The 19,448-nt window shown below is 41.0% G+C and overlaps 1 protein-coding gene across 1 annotated transcript; it reads right to left on the reverse strand.

Moving 5' to 3' along the window:
* Nucleotides 1-574: 574 nt before the first annotated feature.
* PDP2 (pyruvate dehydrogenase phosphatase catalytic subunit 2) lies at nt 575-18,870 on the reverse strand. Its single transcript, XM_086947730.1, has 2 exons — nt 18,672-18,870; nt 575-7,167 (listed from the first exon to the last, which is right to left on the reverse strand). Exon 2 carries the CDS (start codon nt 7,096-7,098, stop codon nt 5,497-5,499), a length of 1,602 nt encoding a protein of 533 aa, XP_086803856.1. The 5' UTR covers nt 7,099-7,167; nt 18,672-18,870; the 3' UTR covers nt 575-5,496.
* Nucleotides 18,871-19,448: the final 578 nt, after the last annotated feature.

Raw genomic sequence — 19,448 nt, forward strand, 5'->3', positions numbered from 1 at the left:
AAACAAATTCGGGAGGAAAGGACAAAAGCTCGGCTTTATTGCACAAACTCATGGGGGTCTCACATTATTTTTCGAGCTGCCCGTTTATTTTGGGGAGTATGCCACTCTCCTGCCTGTCAGAGCAGTCAACATGCATCCATGTGAAATATGGTTGCGCAGGAAAAGAGTGTATGACATTTAATGAAGGTAAAGTCATAAATCCTTCGAATGGAGAAGTCTGCCATAGCAGCAAATGCACAGAAGAGAGACTGGGCAGTATCACCTGTAAAACCTGCTGAGGGGTACAGTCATTCCAAATTGCACGACCGGCAAAAAAAGACCTCCCACTTCACAAAAAAAATCTTACAACTGTGCTGGCTCACTAATTATTTTATCATCTTAACACTTCAGTGCTCAGAAGTATTAAGAAGCTTGGAGGTGAACAATGAACGTGCAAGTCATAAACACAAATTAACCATTTTGTATAGCACCTAAACGTTCACAACACGATAAATATAGAACAATATAGAAAACGGCCCGAATAACAGATCGTGTTGTGAATACAATGAACAAAAATAACAGAGCTGCAATACAGTTTGTTTTTACTTTACATTTACTGTAAGAAATAACATATCGAACTGTTGTACAAGATTCAACATAAAAAATATATCCTGTTAATGTAAACAATTGTGCTATGAATTAAATGTAAACAGATTAAAAGACCATAGTACAGTAAATGGATGTGGCATTTTACAAACAAATTCCTCTGGTTAGTCTCTTTATAAAAATAGGTATTTTATCATGTTAAGAACTTTTTTTGCAAACTATAAAACTTGAATTGAGGATAACTGAAGGGAAATGTACAGGGAGGGGGGGGGTTTAAAATCCTATTACTACGGGCTGAATTACATAAAACCAAGAGTCTACTGTGCGATAACCCATTTACAGAAAACAATTCATTAAACATAAGCGTTAGCAAGAAGTTACCCTGTATAAACATGTACCACCGGACAATTGTTTTAAACCATTTGCATATCGTGTTTAAACAGCTGTTTTTTAATTTAATCTGTCGGCTTTTGAAATATTGCCACATTTGAAATTGAGGAGCAGGGTAGTTTTCTCGCCCTTCTGGTCTTCAAGTTAAAAAAAGAAAACCTGGCATGGCAATAATATGGTTTACAGAGCGAGTCACATCACATCTCACTGTACAGCAACTAGGTTTGCTAAAAAAAAAAAATGTAAAAAAAGATATCACTGCATAGGTGTCAAAACATGGAAGCAAAGGAGGTGGCCATCTTCTTGTCCTTGTGGATTCACAAAACAGGCTCTGTTGTACAACCCAGCTGATACAGGTAGGGCGACGACAGGCATGGAGATATCCGGAAGGAAGACATGCAGAAGTAGTTCTCGGAGAGTGTACTTTATTAGTTCATGTAGAAGGATTTAAAAAAGGCTTCCGATAGTTAAATAAAAAAGTTTGGTAAGCAACTGGCCTTACATGAGATTGCTGCAGTGTGAATGAGTAAGTAGAAATGTGCATGCAAACTGGAGATGGTGGTTTACAGAAGGGCCATTTTCTGGCAGAGAGAGCAGTTTGGGGTGTAGTATATAAGCGGATCATTCTAAATGGAACAACAAGGGAAAGGTCTGTACAGAACGGGTGAGTTTTTCGACAATATGGTAAAAAAATGGAAAAGAAGATTTTTTAGGATTAGTAAAATGTACATGGAGTGACATGAGAAGCGATTCAAAGAATAGTGTCTTACAGTATGATGAAACCCTATGAAATGAGTTCTATGGAGCACAGATAGGCCAATGAGTAATACTGTTAAAAGTACAGAGAGACCTTAGCAACTTGGATAGCTTTGCAACATTGTTAAACAGAATACCAAGCATGGAGCAGCACTCCTATCGTAAAATGTGATAAGACCTACTAAAAGCTAATTAACAGGCTTCAAAGAGTAGAAAATCAGACAAGCAAACTGTCTAAATTCACCCAAAATGCACTCCATCTTCTACCTATGTCACACAGTTTAAAATAATAAGGTTACATTTAGAGGCTGGCTCTGCGACACACAACCACAAGATATCACAGGTCTCGTCACACTCTGAAAATCAACCACTTCAATTTTAGGCAGAGGTAGTGTGGTCAAGACGGCAGTGTAAGCAGACTAGTGTCTCCGCTCCCCACTCACGTTTGAGATGGATAAATGTAAACCCTCATTTTCAAGTTTTACTCAAACTCTTAAACGCTGTGTAGAGCGAGCCTGGGCCTCTTGATTCTGCATTTGAAAATAAGGGCCTCTGCGACGCTGAGGATAGGATAGCACCCGATGGAAGGCAGGCACGTCGGATATATGCAATAAGATAGCTGACGTGAAGGACAGAGGTGACCCGGAGGGCCACCAGTTGTAAGCAGTAACGCTGAATGTGGCAGTGGGCATGAATCGCCTCGATAGATGCACTGCCGATTACAGGGTGAGTCCTAGCTTGAAAGAGAGATTGGCAATTTCAGAAGAGGCACCCAAGTGTAGAACCAGTGGGGGCAACGGAGTGGCCTGGTTAGATTAGACAGCCCCTCCTGACATCAAGCGCTAGAGTGCTAAAATGCTAAAATGCTAAGGGAGGAAAACAGACTGGCCTTTCTCATTAGTGAGGAAGCCAGTTAATGCGTTCAAGCGCAACCCTGGAGCTAGAGGAGGAGCAGTCTTATAAAAGTAGCAGGAGATGTGAGCCACAATCTGGAACACACCACCACAACATTTTACATGATTGGAGCTAAATGCAATTATGATGCAGAAATAAAACCAAGAAGAAAAATTAAAGTAGCCCAAATGTTTATGTCCCTGCCATCTAGGCAAACTGATTACCTTTTCCGGGTGAGGGACATTTTGAGGAAGAACAATAAGGGGGCTACCTGCGTAGGGTATAGGGAAATACACTAGAAAGCTCTTTGCAACTTGCACTTTGGGCCGATTAATATCCACTGTAGGTGTCCCAATGCAAGTCGTAGCTGTTGGAGGGGATGTGGTGGAATACCTAATACAATACATGATTTGTGGAACTGCATGAGGTAAGTCCCATTATGGAAAGAGATAGCCCAGGCATTGCATATAGCACTAGGATGCCCCGTGCCATTTTTACAAGAAGTTCAATTTCTGGGACCAAGACCATCTGGATAGTTGTGCCTTTCAAATCCAAACACATACTCAACATTGCAGTGACTAGAAGCAGCGAAATTGGTAATCGCATTTCAATGGAAAAAGAAAGATTACATCCTATAATATCTTATCATCTCTATTTCGATAGCCTGTCGAAACCATTTCTAGACTTACTTTCTAAAGATATCACCATTTTGGAATCCCCCCTAGTCCCAACATAATAGTGCTCTTAGCGGGAATGACAAAACCCTCAGGAGACACGAAGGAGAAAACTGTAGGAAGATTTTGAAATCAGAGGTTATTTGTTGTCCATATGGTTTGGTAAGGTTCTGGATGCTATTGGAAATCTTCAAGGGAGCGGAGGCGATGGGGCGAAAAATGACAGGGATCTGGATGGAGTTCTGAAGGATGATTCTGGACATTAACATTAAGTGCTAGGTGTGGTAAGGTTTTGCTCGTTTCCGTTATGTTGTATCACACAATACAAATACTATGTTCCAAAAAAAAAAAAAAAACACATACACAGAGGCGCATCTTTTCAGGTACTGGGCTCCTTTGGCCACCAGGGAACATGTATTTCAGCTGAAAAGACAACCAGGATCCCCCTCAAAGCCTGCCATGATCACACTGCATAATCTACCGCTTAGACGTTGGTTAGTCTCTCTTAAAACCTACTACTTCCAAATGGAATTCAGTAACTCACTCAAAAGTACAGGATCGACAAAGCTGTACTCTAACAAAACTCACATGAAGAGTCCATACAACAACTTATTTGGGGATTTGCTAAACAAAACAAAGAAACGTTACAGGAAAGAGCACTTTTTTTCTTCCAAGATGAGTAGAAAGAGACCCCCACAGCTAAAAGTTTGAAATGTGTGTAAAAGAATGTGATCTTCACATGGACAAATAGGCTGAAAATAGATTGCAGTGATTAGTTCACATTTGCGTATGTTCAGCAACAACTGCGAACATGTCATCAAGTAGAAGAAAAGAAAGACATTACACAAGCAAGGTTTGAGTGCCTCGACCTGAGAAAAGTCATCTAAAGTGAAAAAGAAGAGTTGGATAATCTCTCATAGCGGTGGTAGATGGAATAAAAGTGTAATTTATCTTCAAAGGAAACAGAACTTAAAGATAAGAGAGGAGGTCCAAGGACTGACAACTGGTGCACCACAAAACAAAAGCATTCAAGAAATTATACGTGTAATCCAATTTAAACAAAAAAGATTACATTGAAAGTAAGAAAATAAACAATTACTTGCTGTAAGAACTAGGAAACAAAAGAAGTAGAAACGGTTGTATTGTGAACACAATAGTGGTGCAAGAACATATAAAACACAATTACCTGTGCAAAACAGACAGGTCATAGTGGCTGTTAGGATAGTAAATCTGCATATGGGAAAGGGTTTTATAGCTATAGTAAATGGCTTGAAAGAGTAGTGTCATAGCAGAATAATGGGTGGGACAATTTAAATGTGAACAATGTTATTTATGGTTAGTAGTGGACTGCATAGGTGATAGATGGTGGAAGACGTGAAGAATTTATGTAATATAGAGTGCTGTCTGCATGGATGATGATTAATTATTCAAAGCTGGATACTGCTACAAAGCACACAGATTACAAACATTAACAACCTAAAATGTTTGACTAATGAGAGGACCATGTACAGGCAGTACTGAAAGTACCCTGTTCGACCTCATCAGCAGCAACCCACCAACGAGAGATTAAACACAAAGTTCGGGTCATGTAAAGCTAATTGGCCAAAACTATTTTACTTTATACATCCCTTAACCTAGGATTCCAATGGGGAATTCGGAGATGAATTGAAGATAAAACCATTTAAAGTTAAACACTTTAGAAACTGCAACAGGTCTATTTAAACTAGTTGAATAGTGCTGCAAAGGAAGGGAGTAACTAAAAGAATGTTATGTCCTCTAAAATAAAAGCATGGCATTTATAGCTCAGATTTTTAAAACAATTTTTCAAGGATCGAGTTTATTCTAAGAAGAAGAAAAAAAATAGCTGGGTTAAACCTGCAGAACACAAACCGATTTTGGATTTGCCAATTATATTGTTGTAATTTGCAACTTTGTAACTATGCTTCCTTTGTACTAAAGATTTACAGCATCTCACACAATCTGATTTATCAGTTGTTGAGACTCCAGTAGATTTTATCACTCGCTTTAATAAACCATTTGCCATGTTGTGCCTCCAAGATGTTTTTTTCACAAAAGTAGTGTTAACAATTTTTTTTAAATCAGACAACCAAAATTCCCTTAGAGAACTTCTGGTCTTAAAAGTCACTTTTGGTTTCTATTCTAAACACCAATTCAAACGGAGGAGGCCCTTTTTTTATTAATTATTACTGTAGTGCTTTTCAATTGCATCAGAGTTAAAATAAATGACAGTGACAGTAATGTCATCTCTATACATTCTAGCTAAATCGTCTGGCAAACTCAGCATTACGGTAAGTCTCTCTTGATCAATCTCTCCATATTCATTGGTGCCAATGGCATGCCTGATGAGATGAGTGGCGACATTTTGATCTGGTGGGTGAAGGCCTTTCGCTCTCCTTTTAAGAAGCATGCTGTGCATATGCCCCAAACTGAATTTATCAACTGTAAGCTCCGGGGCTTGAAAATGTGCCCCAGAATTGTGTTCAGCAACCAGTCTCACCACATTCTCATTGTCCAGCATATCCCACAATCCATCTGAAGCTATAATCAGAAATTTATCCTGAGGCCTTAATTTGTGAAAGGTTATCTCTGGCTCAGCCGTCAAATAGGGCGGAGTATAGTAGTTCGGGGGAGTATATTGATAAATATTCAATGCTTCAATATCACAAGCATTTTCCAAAACACTTTTCTGCAGTTCTTTGCTCCATTTAAATCGGACATCTCCAAAAGCTCTGAGGGGCATGAGAATTCCCAACAGTCTGTTGTTCAATATTATGGTTTCTTCCTCTGATTTGGGATGTTCCCCATATAATCGTAAGAGTTCTGCCTCATTGAGGGAATTGTGGTCAAGTGTAAGTGGAAGTGCAGACATAGTGCCGTCGTCATTTTCAACACCCAAGACAGCTCTGCAGTCCCCCGCATTGGCAACATGCAAGTGGATGTTGTCAATGTGGGCAACGCATGCAGTAGCCCCAGAAAAGGCAACCTGGAGTGCTCGATTCCTTAAGACTTCATTTTCAAAAGGAACTTGCACTTCCAATGAAATGTCATGATCAAGCCTCTTAAACGCAAATGCCAAGGCTTCCTGCACACTGAGTCCGCTTTGATTGTCCAGGTCTATTAACTCCTGCCAATAAACTCGAAGATGGTCTACATAAAGTGATGCTACTCCTCTGTAAAAGTAATCATTTCGGTGTTTGTGCCACTGTAAAATTGGAAGGACTGGCTTCATATGTTCCATGGCAAACTCAATCTCTTCTAAAACTTGTTGAGACATTAAAGACACAGCTATGTAATAGAATAGTCGCTCGCTAATTGACTGTGCACATGCAAATCCAGCGTGGCCATCAAACACACCAAACATGAGGCCTTTGGTCTGCAAGCACGTTGCTGCACTTCTACGATCTTCATTGGGTGTATTGGCAGCCAACTGGTTACTCTCAAATTTAAGAATGGAGTTGGAATTCTTTCCATCAAAGTCAAGAATTTTGTGTGAAAACTCATTCGCTCGTAGAATATGATTTATGTGCGACGAGGCAAATGGCAAATTGATTTGCTCTTCCACCGAGGTATGTCTGAATGATTTTTTACTCAGGAAGACATTCTTATCTGGCGCACACCCCACCAGAAAGGGCACAAAAGGATCCCTGTAAAATGTACTTTTCCACCGGGTTGCGTTTTTGCTGGAGATGCATTTTGCATGCCAATGCCTTTTGCCTGGCAATGTAACAACACAGTTTCTCGCAGAGTTAAAAATCCAACCGGGTACAGTACATGACATCGTAGAACAAGGACGCTTCTTTAAACTGGTTGGTTTTGTTTCAGTTCCAGTTTGCACACTGTTGTAATCCTGGAAGACAAAAAAGATTTTATTCAAACTTGAAAACAAGTTAATATTTTACAATTGTGTGTGATTAGCAAAGATCAATACTTAATTAATGCACCGCCTAAAGTTTAACGCAAAGAAAAGGTGCAAGACTTGGCAGATTTGAGCACAGAAAAACATTAAACTGATGTTGCCTGGTAACTGAACACTTACCATTTTCTGCATGGTTATTTTTCAATCACGATTGAAATCGTTATTTATCATTCGGTCCTTCACACAAGTTTGTAAATTAGCAGCCTGATCATATTTGTAATGGAGTCAAAAATAGGTTTCTGGGCAGCTTAGGAAAGAGTCATTTTGCAAGTGTACTTTCTCCAAATTAGCAACAACTAAGTAAAAGACAATTTTACTGCCCATCCTTTCACAATATGTAAAGCAAGTATTTAGTAAACATGGTAAGGCAAGCAAGTATGTTTAACATGGTTTTGAAATTTGAAACAGTATATGAACCACTGTACTTAATACACTTTAAAGAGCATATGTAAATAAATCTTAGGAACATCCATGATGTATACTAGGTAACTGAATTATACAATGGTGAGAAAGAGAAAAGGCAAGAGAAGAGAAAGTGAGAGAAAAAGGGAAAGAGGGAGAAAAAATAGAGAAAAGGAGGAAGAAAAAGGAATGTGTGTGAAAGGAAGCGACATCACTGGATTTCCCCACATCCATTTGCACAGGAAGTGACAGCATTGGCTTCCCACTAAAAGTCTTAACTTAATAGAGGCTGCAATGTGGACACTCAGTGGATGCGTACAGTTTATCCACCCTTGTGCACCTCCTGCACACAAAAGGCAAGTTCTTCTGCACCTTTCCATGCCCCGCCTGCACACAGCACCAGGACTCCAGATACTCTTCCTACCCACCTTCAACCTCTATCATTCCCACCCTGAACTCCAGTCATATCTACCAGCCATGCCTCACAGACCAACAATGAAGGTGCATTCTCCTGTGCTACCTGCCATTTTCCAGGCACTCTCCTGCATCCACTTCACCCTCTGCATCTCATGCACCCAACACACATGATCACGACTACACCAAATCTCTCCCTGTGTTGCATGGTACTCAATACTCTAACCCTCACTAAACAAGTCACTGAAATTTAGGATCTGCTGCACGACTGCTCACCAGCCCTTCGCTTCCCGACCGAAACCTGGCTTACACCTTTGTTGGCCTCCATTAGCCATTTTAATCCCCCCTCCAGATACAACATCGCAAGACAGGACACAGACACAGACCCAGAGCCATCACCTTCAAAGAATCTATCCAATACTCCACAAGCAACATGTAACACTTGAGCTTCAAACTCCCCATCACCACCAACTGCACCCTCATCTATCGCTTTGCCAGACCACACACCTTGTTCAGCAGCACCATCGCAGACATCCCTCCCCAATCCTTGACTACAGCACCTTCATATTCCTCTGCGACCTCAACTACTGCATGTGGGACTTTACCAATCACGACACGACCAACCTCGAGGATCTGTCCATCCTCCGACTCATCCAGGGAGGGTGAGACCCCACACATGCTGCAGGACAACTACCGGACCCCATCTTCACCAGCTACAGCAACACCACAGTAGACAAGCCCACACAGATCACCTGGTCCAACCACACCCTCATCAACCTCAACATACCCATTGCACACCTCCGTAGAAACACCCTCAGCATCGCTTTATGCCGGGACTTGGAAAGATCCAAATTCAAGGCCTGGTTCACTATCTGAGCACAAATACACTCGCTTCTCTCAAAGCGAAAATAACAACGAGAACCAGACCACAAGCAAGCTGGTACACAGAAGAGCTCAGGCTCACTAAACACCACTGCTAGCAACTTGAATGCAGATGGAGACAAAGTCAGACGACACCGAAAAGAGCAACTGCCATCAGAAAAATCCGAGCCATCAAATGCTCCACGCTCACCGATTGCAGCGAAAGCAGCACCAACCGTGCCAAGGAAACCGATGCCATAGTGAAATTCTTCACCTCTTCAGCAGCAAACTCCACCAGCATAACCCTCTTTCAGGACCTCAGCACCCAGTGGTCCCCAATCTTCAGCAACCGGATCACCAGAAACTACGAAAACATTCGAGCCTCAACCAGACCCTTCCACCCATACAGCCCTCTTGCCCATTTATACCAACACCCATAGGGAGCCCTAACCACCTGTCCACTATCACCACACAAAAAACTGCAACAACTACGCAGCCATCAGAACACCTTCAGACACCTGCACTCAACAAGTCTTCATCAAAGAACTGGACTCTATCAGCGGAGCAATCACCCTAATTCTGAATGTCTCAATCATCACAGCGACCCACTCAGACATCTGGAAACACACCACAGTACTCTCCCTCATTGGGAAAGTCTCAGCAACCCAAAGGCAGTGGCCAACTATCGATATATATTGCACTGCCACCCTAACTGGCAAAGGTAATGGAGAAGTTATAAACACCTGGTCACACAACTCACTGAAAACTACCTTCTCCACACCACTCAGTCCGGAATCAGGCCCAACCACAGTACAAAGTGCGCGCTCATCGCTGCCACAGATGACATCCGGATGATCACAGACAGTGGTGACACTGTGGCGGTCATCCTACTAGAACATTCCACAGCCTTTAACATAGTCTCACACCCCATCCTTATCCAACAACTGTACAAAGCCGGCATCCAAGGTCATGCACTTTAGTGGATTTGTTCCTTCCTGACAGGTCACACCCAGTTGCTCAGCTTGACCTTCTTCAACCCAGATACCATCTCGCAGATGGTGTGCGATCCTCATTCAGGCCCATTCTGTTTAACGCCTACACAACCCCACTGTCAGCATCATCCAGCCTACTGAATCAACATCATATCCAATACTGACAACACCTGTCTCGTACTTTTCCTTTCTGACAAGTCGCCAAACACACAGACCATCTAGCAAAGGAGAAGGATCAAGGCACGCAAGTCCCGCACCCGTCAGTACAGAATTAAAAAAGTTAAATAAAGTTCACAGTGGTACAACGAACCAGAGGTGCGACCCTTCTACACCTCTAAAGGGGAATTACTGCCCAAAATGATCATCAACAGCAGTTGTTCAGCACTCAATTTCAAGATCAATTATATGCACATCATAAATCTTCAGTACATAGTACACAATTTGGAATGATAAATCGCCATCTCAATAAACAAATGTGAGAGTGGTTTCTTCTTCCAAAAACTCTTTATTCATCATCTTTTTCTTAAAAGCACAGCAAACGTGCAGGAGCCAGGTACATTTTCGTCCCATGCCAGATCTCTGTAATTGATTCAGTCTGGTTTGTCTTCACAATCTCCCCATGATGATAATCCTATTTCTGGTTTCCCTGCCATGAATTGAAGTTGGCTGGTGAAAGACTATAAAGAAAATAAACAGATCTTACTGAACAATCGATACCTGACAGTTACATTTTTTTGATCCCTTCACTTACTTACCTGTAGAATGGTTGGTTTTACAGCATATATACCAATCAAGATGTGACCTGCACAGCTCACCGTGAAGGGGCTGAACAATATAGGAGGCTGTTATCCTAGTCATTGTAAGTAGGACTGTTCACTAAAGCAATCAGCCATCTAGAAAACTGTGAAACACTATATCATTGCGAATCAGCCATCCAGCAAACCATGAAATGAACTGTGTCACAACAGTGGACTCCTGCATACTGTAGCTGGTCAGCATCTCCGCGACAGTGGCCGGACACTGCCATGTCTGTATATTTTTGTACAACCTATGTCAATTCAGTACCATGCAAACAAGGCACTCATTTTCGCTGGTAAGTAGAAATTAAAATATCCCATTATTTGCCTTCAGCTCTAAAAATATTTTCTAAAAGGGATGTTTAACATGTTTAACTATTACAGCAGCCACCAACGTTTGCAAATCATTCTACAGGTAAGTGAGTGAAGGGATCTCAAATGTGCCTGTGCCAGGTATCAATTGTTCACCAAGTTCGGTTTCTTTTTTTCACCTGCATACTTCAATTCATGGCAGGTAACCCAGAAATATGATTATCATCATGGGGAGATTGTGAAGACGAGACTGAATCAACAACGGAGCTCTGGTATGGGACAACTATACCTGGCAGACTGACTTTGTACAATATACTTCACTGCCAGTCAGTCTCTAGGTGATAATATAGTTTTGAACAGATTTTTTAGATTTATAGACAAACGGTACACTTTCAGAAGGGGACCATACCTCGGGAGGTGTACTGGAGGGAAAGAGCTCTGATCTAGTCATACATAATACCTCATATGTAAAAATATAGAACACAGTATTGGGATGCAGATATTAAGGAGCAGCACAATAGATCACATATCTCGAGCAAGGCAGCAGCATTACTCCGATGACTAAGAGAACCTGGTATCCCAAATATAAGAGCAAATGGAAATGACGAAAAAGGGAATAGATGAGAGAAGAAATAACAAACAAAAGGGGGGAGGGAGGAGAGGAAGGAGGCGAGTTAAAGTTGTATTCTGAAGAGCAAGTTCACCAGAGTCCTATGACAGGATGAACACTACGTGGTCCCCATATTTACAATCAATTAGATAGTCAGTGAGAGTGGGACCCATCATAGAGCAGCATTCAAAATTCTACAGAGTGTGTATTACAGTATCACCTACGGGTGTTTGCATTTGTGTAACTATTCATCAATGTAATCCCACAGGTGTCTAGCTGGGTCTAACTTCATTTACATAATATTATCCGCGCTTCTAGTTGCGCAAAGCATGATCAACCATTTTTTTAATGAAATCGTGGAAGCAGATTTCCACTCCATCAAAACCACTTTAGCACTCAAGGTTACAAGTAGGTCAAGAAGTAATGCATTTTGCACCGATAGGGACAGTGAACCTGGATTTGCAGAAATTCGCAATACAATTGTAGGAAAGTCTTTTCGAAAAGATCTTGGATCAGAGACTGTATTCTGATCCAAAGCTTTGGACGAGTTCACAGGAGTAAAAACATATTTTACAAAGAGCCCACCTCCTCCATGCATTCCCAGGAGGTGTCTGTCCTAGATACGCCCAATTTGTAAAGTTTGGCATGAGTCCAATAAGTTTTATGAATGGGCCAACATGGATTGTGCTAAAGCTTGGGCGATTCTTGCTAGAATTGGGGACTGCCAGATCAACTTATGTTTGTTTTGTTTGCCCTAAATTGGCAGTGTATGCCCAGACGCAGGGTATGCCCTTGCTCACTTTGCCACTGGATTCAAGCTAGCCTGGCTGATGAGGGCCGTCAGCCCGAAACCAGTCCCAGGATGCTTGTTTCCGGTCCAGGAAAGACATGGCTTGGCAGTTCGGGGTGGACTGTTCCCATGAGGCACAGGGTCAAGACCGATTTGCATATAGCTGTGTCTGAACAGAGGTGGCGAAGTGAGCTAAAGAACCATGATGGATTCAACCCGGATCTGTGACTGGGGGTGAGTGTCTGAAAAGTTCCAGAGCTCCGTCCATCATCTCCTAGTGTTTGGTCTGCCAGATCTTTCCCCATGTTGCATGCTTTAAGGACTTATTATGCATGGGTTGAATGCATGTGGACCATTTCTTTTTCAGACCTTTCATTAGGTAGTTTTTAGTGGGTTCAAGCATTTTGCAAATGCGCGATGCTGAGGGGCAGTTCTTCCTGAAGTTACAGAGCAACCCCAGAAGATCAGGGGTATGAAGATGGATCAGTTTACCAATTACACTTTTCAATTTCAGAAAGTGATATAATTGTATATCAGACAGGGCAAATGTAATGAGTAAAGTGGAGAAAGGAATAGTGTTGTCTCGTGTTCCCAAGTCCCATACAGCATTTATGCAGTTATTTGCTCATTGTTCCCAATATATTGTTTTACCCTCTATCCTGATTCTATTATTATGCTCTAGGTGATATATCATACACTTCTTAGGCAAGTATGTAATACAATCAAACTCACTCAAAGATTAGATTACTAAACGCGCTTTCACAGGTAGGATAGCAAAATAAGCATGCAGCCAACCTCAGTCTTAATGACAGGAGACTGCTTTGCACTAGTCCCTTGGGGACTGCTTTGCACTACTCCCTTGAGGACTGCTTTGCACTAGTCCCTTGGGGACTGGTGAGTTAAAATAGAGGTGGAACAAGCATGTCAGGCCCTACATTTTTCCCTCCCTGTCACAATTTTAAAAGGTAAAACAGACTAGAGGAACCAATGAGGTGTTCACATAACCTAAAAAGTGCTTCTCTGCTTTATATGTTTGCAGCTAAGCTGAGCTGTGGAGAAATGTTCATCTAGGTCAGTGAACGCCTGCAGGCAGAAAGAGTTTGCTTTAATTTGCTAATGGCCATCATGGAGGTGTGGATACTCCCTTTAAGGTTTAAGTCAGGGAAAGACAGTGAAATTACCATTAAAATAGTCTCCAGCATCCGTTTACCTTTAACGTTGTTTGGGAAAGATACTGTGATATTGTATTTGTAGTAAGACTGAATTAACAAGATATTTGCATTCATTGAACATAATCTAGTATTTGGGGTCGAGAAATTATTGAACACAAAACATTACAATTTGGTGTTAATGGGGGAAGTTTCATCCAGTCACTGAATTGCACAAATCTAACCAGGAAAACTGGGATCAATTCCTAGCTTTCCCATTTAATCAAATTGTGTGATCCTATGCAAATCAAATTTTTCTCTGTGCCTCATTTTTATTGACCATGCTATTTGTGACCACATTGAAGAAATTAAGGTTAGTACGTAGGTTATTTGAAAACCTCACTTACTTGTTTATAAAGACATTAATGTTGCTCCACGTGCAAGATTTAGTCACACATACAGTGCACGTGACATATTGACTACTTATGTTACTCTTTGCAAATCTTAGAACTCAAGCTGTTGCATGTAGCACATACTGTGAAGGTACGTTAAAGAAAGCAGGGCTTAACTTTGTGCAGGCTTGAGTGACCGCTTCAGGGGCCTTTTCTATTGCAAGGGAAGTTCGTGGGGATCACTTAGTAAAGAGACTGATTGAACAATAATCTGAGCTTGCACCACAGTAACCTGCTTTCCAAAGCAGTTTTCTTGTTCAAGACTTGAAGGGGAGCCGAGAACAATTTTCCAATGGGCTCTATGGTGACGTCTGCCTCTTATGAAGGCAGAGTAGAACTGAATGCCTGGTTCACTGCTGCTCAGTGCAACGAACGTTTACTTCCTTGCCAGAATTTAGAGAATTCGTGATGCTGTATTAGGAATGCCAAAAAGTCACAGAGAGGTCACAGAGGGGTAGAACTACTTGTATCGTATTTCCATGGGCAAAATGCAATGGACTGATAGTATAGCCCATGGACAGCCCTATTAGCCACTAAAACCAGATGAACATCAGGAAATCTATGGTTGAAAGTGGTTGTTCAAAAGTTCCTTTCTGTATATTTATGAGTGTAAAAGAAAATGTTACGTCATGTGTTGTGTTGTGCAGTGTGGTGTGTCGAGTGCTGATAATCGATCTCTCCAGGCAGCTAAAATGGTCTGTAGAAACATAAAACTTCTGCGACTCCAAAATGGACAAAACTATAGAACTCACTGCCTCCTGTACTTAAAATAGAAAAAACTAAAAGTATGAAAGCATGGACAGTTATCCTCTAAAGTATTTTAAAGCATTTTTTCCAGAAATGTGGTGTATTTCCATTATGATCGTACAAATGTATCCTAAAAAAAGGAGGGCCACTACCTCAGAAACTAGGAAATTCTCTACCCTCTTTAAACACTAGGCATGTCACTTCCTCTTTGGCTACGAGTTCGCAACATATTTCTTCCTTTATAAACAACTGCAACCACTACTTTGATGTACCTCTGTTGCCAGTGTTAATGGTGTTCCTGTTTCAGTTCCTTAGCATACTGTGTGTTTCTGGACCATTGCTCTGCGCTGTAGATTGCTTCTCCATGTGAAGTTGTTTTTTTGTGATAGTACCCCCTGGAGTGCTCACTGTTGAGTTTCCTGCAAATTCATTGAAGAATTCTCAAGGTGGATCATGTTTTGGGGACTGTGGTTCGGCTTGTTAGGTTTGGGTACAAACTTAGTTGCCACTTTCCATTGATTCCTTGAGATGCATGCTAGGACTACTATGGGACTGCAGAATGCAATTTTTAGAGGGTTTTTGTGTGAAATGTTATTACTAACCTAACTAGGAGACTAAGTTGCAACGCGGCGTAATGATGAGGCTTTGGGGGTATGCAAGTGTAGAACGGCTGAAAAGGATGGAAAATAGATTTCTATGTAGGCTATTGGTCGTCCCGCAATCTTCATCCACATGTCCCTTTCAAAAGTGAGAAAGGGTTACCAGGAAGACGTAATTAAATCCTTTGCTTCTTTGGTTAAGGGTTTAAGGGACCCCAAACGAGAGCCTCACAAGAGCAATCATAGCTAATTGTTTATCTCTAGATAACGTGTTTACCATACCATGGCTAGTATATGTGAAACTAGTTTTAAGTATATTCGGGGTTCAGGAGCTCTTCTCTAATCGAGAAAGCATAGTTAATAAATCAACAGACCTAGCTAGAAATGTACCTTTTAACTTCAGTAACAAGACCCGTTTGAAGGAGACTCGAAAATTACAGACAAGCAGACACTATTGGCTTTTCAATGTATCTCCAGATGTTGAGTTTTATTTAACGATTACTTTTAATGCTCAATATAGATTTTACCTCACACAATTACGATTGTACTCTATCCACTTTTTAATGCCGTTCCGGATGCAGGGATCCTTGTCTTCGAACCTTCACAATTGACCATGTGACACCGTCTCGAAACAAAGCACTGCTCTCTATTTGCACATTATATTTGCCTCACTGGAAACGTTTCCTATTTCCAATTCTGCTGGAAGCAAATATTAGACATCATAAATAAGTTGTAATCACTTTACAACAAATAGGCTCTATGGAACAGGATTTGCAGTACTTAATTTTATTAGATGTTCACTGTATACGAGGAAGAGGTAAGAAGCACCTGTTTGCATGCAAATGTTCTATGGTTGTACGTGGGCAAAACGGTTTATATGGTTTCTTTATTGCTCGAAAATGGTCCTTTTTTATACATTTTAATACTGCATTTTTGTGTTTTATCTTATATGCTTTTATGCCTTTTTTAGCTGAATAAAGTTTGACTTGACTATTGTGAAACTAGTACCACGTGTATTGTGCCTAATGTTCTTTCAAGAGGTGTGTTGGGTATAAACTACAAACTTGTAGTTCCTGTACATTTATACATATTTTACAATCCTATGTGCCTATAATACCTCAGAAAAAACAATAGCTTCATTTCTGAAACGTACTTGTCAAATATTTGAATGTGTAATATATTTACTGGTGACTATAGAAGTTGTCGCTTACCAGCAACCTTTGATGATGTGCACATATCTGCAAGGAATTCTAGTTCATCAATATTGATCATATTCAGCATGTATGTAACACATTAAGTCACACTTTTAGGCCAAGGTAAATAAAGAATGTTCAGTTTGTTGCAAATTCGAAGTACAGCAAAATGCCTTTGTAGCAGATTTGCATAATATTGTGCCTTAAGGGAGAACGTGAGAACGTGTAGTGCCCATCCTCCCAAAATAAATAAAGTAAAAGGACATTTCACAATATGAGTAGATAATGGGGTCTCCAACGTCTTCTATAATAGGAGTTACTTATGTTCAATGGAAATCATCCTGAGCTACTACTATTAGTGATGTAATAGTGTCCACCCCATCCAAGATTGTCAACAGTGATCATATCAGTCCATGGGGCAGGGTTTCTAGCACTAATGTAAAAAAGAAAATCCTTGAAGAATTTGAAATGACTTTACCTGGGTGATATATAAAAGCCAAAGATACAATACCTCTGGCACTAATATAATAATATGTGTAATAATATTTGGTGAGAACAGAATACTCCATTGGGCTGAATTAAAAAGTGGCTGACAATGTTCAAGCCAGTGAGTGGTCAAAGAAAGACGGTAATCGAAAGGGGAGGACCCAAAGCCGAATCTAATTAAACTGCAGGCTGTGCTATCAAACTCACATTACCTATCAACTATGTGACCATGTAAGATAGAACTGCTTGCCTATGGCAATCTGTCCCATGGTGCCCATTGGTGGCACCACCAATAAGAGTAATATATCCGAGCCAGTGCCATTGCATGCCAAGAGGCTACGAAAAGTCTGTAGTTGCAGGTGAAATTCATTTTTCTAATTTTTCAGAGAAATTATACAATGTATGCGGTGTCAGTCATCTGCATGAAACTTGTATACGAGGTACACTCTGGCATACAAAAGTAAACTGCGATACTGATGGGCTATATAGTATCAAAGTCGTATTGCTTTGAAGTAGGCATGGCAGCACTTAAAGGTATAGTAAACTGGAAACTACAAATAATGCTGGAAAAACGCAAGTCTGCACCTTAAAAGAAACGTACTGGCAATACCTTTAAGCCAAGAATCTACTTGGCAGGTATGCTAGAAATTAGGGTTCTTCTCGCTTGAAAATCAGATGCCACTATTTATTTTGGTACAGCCATAAACCTAGCCCTCGCGGACTTTAACTATAATACATATTACTTTAAATTCTAAAATCAAGGCATAAGTTAGATTCAATTGATTTGCACACAGAAACGATTAACTAAATTAAAGAGTTGACCTGGAAAAGGGACGAGGCTCACAGATATTAATCTTAGTGCAGGGGTATCAGAAATAAAAGACTAACTAACAAAAATCAACATTATTCTCTTGCCTTGAACTAATGTAATTACTGAAGGGGAGGGGCATTACCAGCGTACGTCTGAAAGAATAGACCTCTAGGGCATAGCTCTTCTCTTGAACATAGGGCTTACTACATTTACATGCTTCATTTCGTGAAGAGGCTATCCAGGTTGGAATGATTACATTTCCAATACTACGTCGAAATTGATGTACAGTAAAACGGAGATGTGTTAAACGAGAGAAAGGAGCACAATAATGAGAGATCTAAAGAACGTGAACTCTATAGAAGCATGCCAGTGCACATGAGATTCCACTATTTGCATTCAAGCGCTCGGCCGGTTTCTTCCAGTCCCTCCTCCTCTGGAAGGAACTAGCTGGAACTGGCACCTCCAGCTTTACTCAGACCAAAGGGTCATTATTTTTGGTTTACACTTTGAGTGTTTTATCAGAACTGCGATTTTACCCTCCCGAAAAATATTTCGATTCTACTTACTTATGCTTGTCTTTACAGATCAAATCCAACAAAACTATTTCAATTAAAAAAAACACTTCCCCGCCACTCAGGCTCTATGCAAACGCCGTCTCTTATAACAACATACTCTTCCGATCGAACTCCCTATAGTTCCTCGTCCTCCTAGAGCAGGTCTACTGAGCAGCTCGCCACATGTCACATAAAAACATTAATCCGCTATTCACCATGTCCTGCTCATAACGTGCCTATGCCCCTGTCACACAACACCTGCCTCACCTGGCAGACACGACCAGGACTTTCCAGAAGCCCCTGGCGTTGTCCGTTTGCCTCCTGGTGCGCGCGCCCCTCTCCTGAGCCTACCCGACTCTGTCAGCCATAGCCGGACTCTGAGGGACGGACAGCGCGGGACTTCACCGAGAGGTAACAGGTCAACCAATTAAAGCCTCCTTGGCTTCAGCAGAAACTCAAGTGCAGAAAAGCACCGAGTGCGCATCCTCCACACGGCATGCCTTCACCAGCCAATCAAAAAGAGGAAGGGATCGAGGGGTGGGGTCAGGCTCTGGCTGCGATCTGTTATTTTGATTGTAACCATGTGTGCAGTGGAGTTAGGATTCTGACGCGATACATTTCAACTGTTTTGTGATCAATTAGATATATAATTATTACTATGAAGTTGATATATATAGGCACGTAATGTGATTTAGAGAAAAAAGCATGTACCGTGAACATAATCATTGGTGAACCTGAACCTCTCCTAAGATGGCCGCTAGGTTTGCCACGGTCAAAACAAGCTTTTTGAGTTCGTGCATTAGTAGGCCATCTTGAAAAGACTTCTCTTTTCGGCTTCTACTAGAATCCCAGTAATTCTACGAAACAAGCATTTACAATGCAATGGTCTCGGCAATATTATAGGTAGAGCTATTAGAATTGCTCATTATTTTTTTAATCTTTTTTGTATCCCTAAATAAATGGCATTGTCATTTGTATTGGCATTAGCTTTGTTTTTTGCATATGTGATACCTATTGCATTAGCAGAGAGAGAGTGAGGTAGTG

The sequence above is a fragment of the Lissotriton vulgaris genome, chromosome 12 (genome assembly GCF_964263255.1).
Source record: "Lissotriton vulgaris chromosome 12, aLisVul1.2, whole genome shotgun sequence".
In the NCBI taxonomy this organism is placed as follows: Eukaryota; Metazoa; Chordata; class Amphibia; order Caudata; family Salamandridae; genus Lissotriton; species Lissotriton vulgaris.

Bases quoted from the DNA above. Each gene is read 5' to 3' on its own strand.
- PDP2 (XM_086947730.1), bottom strand. From the start codon at position 7,098: ATGTCATGTACTGTACCCGGTTGGATTTTTAACTCTGCGAGAAACTGT.